The sequence below is a fragment of the Olea europaea genome, unplaced genomic scaffold (assembly GCF_002742605.1).
Source record: "Olea europaea var. sylvestris unplaced genomic scaffold, O_europaea_v1 scaffold4273, whole genome shotgun sequence".
In the NCBI taxonomy this organism is placed as follows: Eukaryota; Viridiplantae; Streptophyta; class Magnoliopsida; order Lamiales; family Oleaceae; genus Olea; species Olea europaea.
In genome coordinates, this window is record NW_019262580.1 from 104 (window position 1) to 4,809 (window position 4,706).

The window sequence follows — 4,706 nt, forward strand, 5'->3', positions numbered from 1 at the left end:
AAATGTCCTTGTTTTCACATTAAAAAGCCGATTAAACAGCAGTAAAAGTAACAAGAAACACATCAAACCGGTGTCAAAAAATTCTACCTACTAAACAATTAATGTCACGAGACAACAGCAGTAAAGATATGATCAAAGACAAGTGACATGGGCAGGGGAAATTGGGATCCAGCTAAGCTTAGAGGTACATAACAAACGATAACACTCTCGAAGACCTCAAGATGCAGATTTGCTTCACTTGGTAGATCGAACACCAAAGAGATTCCTCCCTATCAACAATCATTGTCCACGTATCTACTTACAAGGCAGATTATGCGTAATGCCCCATTAAGTAAAATAGTAAGAGTGAGTTAGACCGTCTCGCATGTCAAGTTCAAATGATGCAAACCTTATGGGTCATGCTCACGTATAGGACTCAGGGACGAAGTCGATATTCTAACTCCAACTGTTCAACGATAGAGTTATTTATTAAGTAACGTGAACTCAACGAGTCATGCTAATGTATAAAACCTAAGGACAAAATCGATATTCTAACTCCAACTGTTCAACAATAGAGCTATTTATTACATAACGTAAACTCAACAAGTCATGGTCATATATAGGGGGTATGGGGACAAAGTCAATATTTTTGCTCCAATCGTCCACTGACAGAACTATTTATTCAGTAACGTGAATTGTATAACAATAGACAACATCAAAGTATTAGAGAAAAAAGAGAAGATAAAATTTAATTGAGGTCCTCGACGTCGATTAAACAGAGCACATATCCACTTAATTTAGTCCCATAGACCAAACAACAAGAAACACATGTCAAAGTTGCTACCTACCAAACAATTAAGGTCACGAGAAAGCATTAAAGAAATGATCAAAGACAAATAATATGGCCAGCGTTGATTGGGATACAGCTAAGCTTAAAGGTACATAACAAAAGATAGGATAACCCGCGTGAAGGCCTCAAGATGGAGATATGCTTCACTTAGTAGAGCAAACATCAAAGAGATCTCTCACTATCAACCAAACATGGTCTATGAAGTTGAGATTTGTCATCCAAGTTATCTTAAATTTACTCTCATTAACTTCACCATCAATCCATCAAATTGATGACATGGTAGTAATTAATTGGATGAACAGTAAATTGGACAACTAAATTGGATAGCAATCTCAGCTCTGTCCAATTGACCTATTCACGAGCCTGCTTTATTATATGTAATGTCTTTTTAGAAGTTTAAGAGTGAATTAAATTACCAATCTAAGTCAAGCAAAACACGTGCTTTAAGATGGGCCAAGTCGGCCGCACTTGACGGGACCTGAGTGCTAGACTTGCAAGGTTAGATGAAATTTGTCCGTTTCAAATTCTTAACTCGACGATTCATATTCATCTGCAGAGCTCAAGGACGAAGTCAATATTCTAACTCCAACCTCCAAAAGTACAGCTATTTATTAAGGTAAATTGCAAAACATCATTCGACAAAATATTAGCAATGAAAAACTATCTGCAAGTCAAGAATCCTGTACACGGGGGAATTGTCCAAATGAAAAACTAATTGCTTTTTTAGTTTTGACTTGATCTGCAAGAATACAAAATATTGAACCAAAACAATCAGATTATTAGGAATATGTAACCATCAATCCCAACTATAAAACCTTTGATGAGACAATTTATAGTAATAATTTAAAATAACAAGAAAATTTGATTATATCAAAACACGTTCCAACAATTAAATTAAACCTTACCAAGATAGAAAAATCACAATTCAAGATCAAAAACCATAATTTATTTCCCATCTCTTACGTTTACCAAAATCATAACCAGAGTTTACTGTGAATACCCTTTGGTCAGCTCTAATAGCACAGGAAAACCCAAAGGAATGTAAATTTCGAAAACTCCCTCACATGAAAACTCTCATAAAATACAAATGAACGCTCTTAATGAAACCGTCTCGACAACTGAATCTTCGAGTTCTTGGGAAAAATGACACTCTCCGAGAAAACTATAACTTAAAAGAGATACTAATGATAATTATAATTTAAATCCTAGTAGCTGCAAAATTTAAAGGCAAGCTATATTGAGGGGTGCAGGAGTTCCATTCATTCGGGGTGCTTCATTATTCATCAGCGGTTCTTCGTTTATCCAAGATAAGACATCATTGCAAACCTCAAAATTGAAGTCAAAGTCGAAATCTGGCAGTGCGCTAGGATGACCAGCATCCTCAAAACCAGGAAGGTCTTCGAAACCACTGAAAAATTCATCCATCGGTGGCTCAAAATCCATAGTCATTAGAGCGTCAAGCTCGAAATCCAAGTCCATTCCTTCTCCAATTTGAGCCAACGCTGAGATTTCCATATCCATTAGTTCAGAATCAGCCATTTTTTTGTTAACAGCATTTTCGGATTTCTCATCATCACACTTGACATTGATTCCAGAAGCAGAGGTTGAAGAATCCAATTCCAGCACTGATGCTGGGGATGTTTGCGTCGCAAGTGATGCCATACTTCCACTTGAGTCCTCAGAGACACAAACACCAGCAAGTTTTTTGTTCGGGTTAGTAACAGGCTTAGAACCCACCACAGAACAATCAGTGTCAGTGTGTTTATCCTCTGAACTCTTCTCAGATGAGTCAATGCTATTAGCCAATGCCTCAAATTCCAAGCGTTTCATTTCATAAGCTCTCGATGCCTCCTCAGCAGTATTATAAGTACCCAACCAGACCCTTCTATGCTTAAAAGGATCGCGAATTTCAGCAGCCCATTTGCCCCATTTGCGCTGCCGAACACCTCTGTATTTCCGAGGAATAGTACTCCGCTTGTTTTCAGTAACGGCTAAAACCCTCTTCTTCTTTAGGTTCTTTCCCCCACTGCTACTTTCCTGAACTGAACTCCCTGTTTCAGGGGCTTTCGGCGTCTGACAGAAGTCCCCAGTCGGATAAAAAACATCCCGTACAACTCTTTTAACCCTCTTCTCGCAGATTCCATCATCATCTGATGAATCAGTAGCATCCGGGTCATCATAAACAATCCGGATCCTCCTCATGGGTTTAGTAGGTTCGCCCTTGTTTCTTAGTTTTTTGCCAACACTTAGTCGATTCGGTGACAATTGTCTCCTAGGCTCAGGCATCTTTAATTTGCCTCAATAACTCAAAAACCCCTCAATAGAATACCCAGAAAATTGTGTTTATCCAAAATAAATTAAACAAAAAGGCAGGGAAAAAAATTGGCTTCAAGAGAATAAGTTATCACGGATTGTTAAGTGGACCTCTCAAGAACACAAAAAGATTTAATGATCGCTTTATGAGATATCCACCAAAACACTCTACACCAGAACAAGTCCTGCAACACAAACAAAACCCAGAAAAATTAGCACATGAATATTGCAGATCAACGTTCTAAACAACCCAAAACCCCACAAGAACAACATAAATCACAAAAATCTCGCAAATTTATGCATAAATACAAATCTGTGTAAATCTCACAAAACCCGAAACCCATAAATAATAGCATAAAACGAGAATCTCACAGAAATGTAAATACAAATAAATACGCAAGCACCTATAAACATATGCATGTACAGAAAAATGTAAAACCCATATGAGTTTAAGCTAGATGGCGTACCTTTTGGGCCTCAAACGCATCGAAACAGTTGGGAAGAGAACGAAGTTTCTCTGCCGGATTTCACAGCAGAGGGATTTTTGCATGCAGAGAGCAGAGGAAGATTTGTAAGAACAAGAACAGAGCTTCAACGGAGCCCCAAACACAACACCCAAATCAAAACTTGCCGACATAAAATCTCTTGATTCCAAAATCCCCCTTTTCTCCCTCAAATCTCCCAATTCTTCTCAGAAAAAGAGCACCCAGATAAAGAGAGAAAAAATCGGATCAGATACAAGTATTTATATAGAAATGAAAACTGAAGAAGTAGACACAAAATCTATTTATAAACGAAGTATAACTCTATAAAAAGAGTTCACAGAGGCTTAGGAATCTATGGTTAGTGAGAAAGATCAATATATGGTTTTATCGGAATTTTGCAAGATTATTAATAGAACTAAAACGCTGGGTTTTGTGCGTGTCTACATACTATATAGACAGAGTGCCAAACAAATACTGTAAAAGATTGTTCCTTTTTAACCTTTAACAAAAAACGATTGACTGAACAATACGCAAATCTCAAGGGAAAGAAAAACATATCATGTGTTACATCGAAAATCTAAATAAAACAGAGAAATTTCTTTTTAATATAAAAAGAACTGTGCATTAATACAAAAGGGTATACGTTTTCTGTACCTGCTTTACCGTGTGTCTTTTCCTTTCCCTCTCTCTATATGACTCGCTCTGCCTGCTGATATAACAATGAATAGGGGTTTTTGCCGTTCACTTTCCCAAGCGGTCAAAGTGCATTAAATAGTGGGTACGTGGGGATTGGGTGGAGTGTGAATATATATTGTTGTATGTATAGATCGTCTCCATGTATGTGTAGATTGTGTGCATGTATGTATCAGAATAGGTAAAAGAATAATGGTATGTACTATATTTTCATTATACCAAAAAGGAATTAAAATATTATGCACCAAACATGAATCAGTAATGTGTTGGCGATGAACATTCATTTTGTGTGACCATAGCCATCTTTATGACATGTTTATCATGTCATGCATAGAAATTCATATACATCACTACTTACAAATTGATTTATTGACCGATGATATTTC

The 4,706-nt window shown here is 37.0% G+C and overlaps 1 protein-coding gene across 2 annotated transcripts; it reads right to left on the bottom strand.

Moving 5' to 3' along the window:
* Positions 1-1,753: 1,753 nt before the first annotated feature.
* Positions 1,754-4,401, bottom strand: LOC111387814 (ethylene-responsive transcription factor ERF118-like). Of its 2 annotated transcripts, XM_023012403.1 has the most exons (3): positions 4,282-4,401; positions 3,610-3,829; positions 1,754-3,327 (listed from the first exon to the last, which is right to left on the bottom strand). In XM_023012403.1, exon 3 carries the CDS (start codon positions 3,113-3,115, stop codon positions 2,051-2,053), a length of 1,065 nt encoding a protein of 354 aa, XP_022868171.1. In that variant the 5' UTR covers positions 3,116-3,327; positions 3,610-3,829; positions 4,282-4,401; the 3' UTR covers positions 1,754-2,050. The 2 variants fall into 2 exon arrangements, with proteins under 2 accessions (XP_022868171.1, XP_022868170.1); XM_023012402.1 differs by lacking the exon at positions 4,282-4,401 and having other exon boundaries at positions 3,610-4,195.
* Between the last annotated feature and the right edge of the window lie 305 nt (positions 4,402-4,706).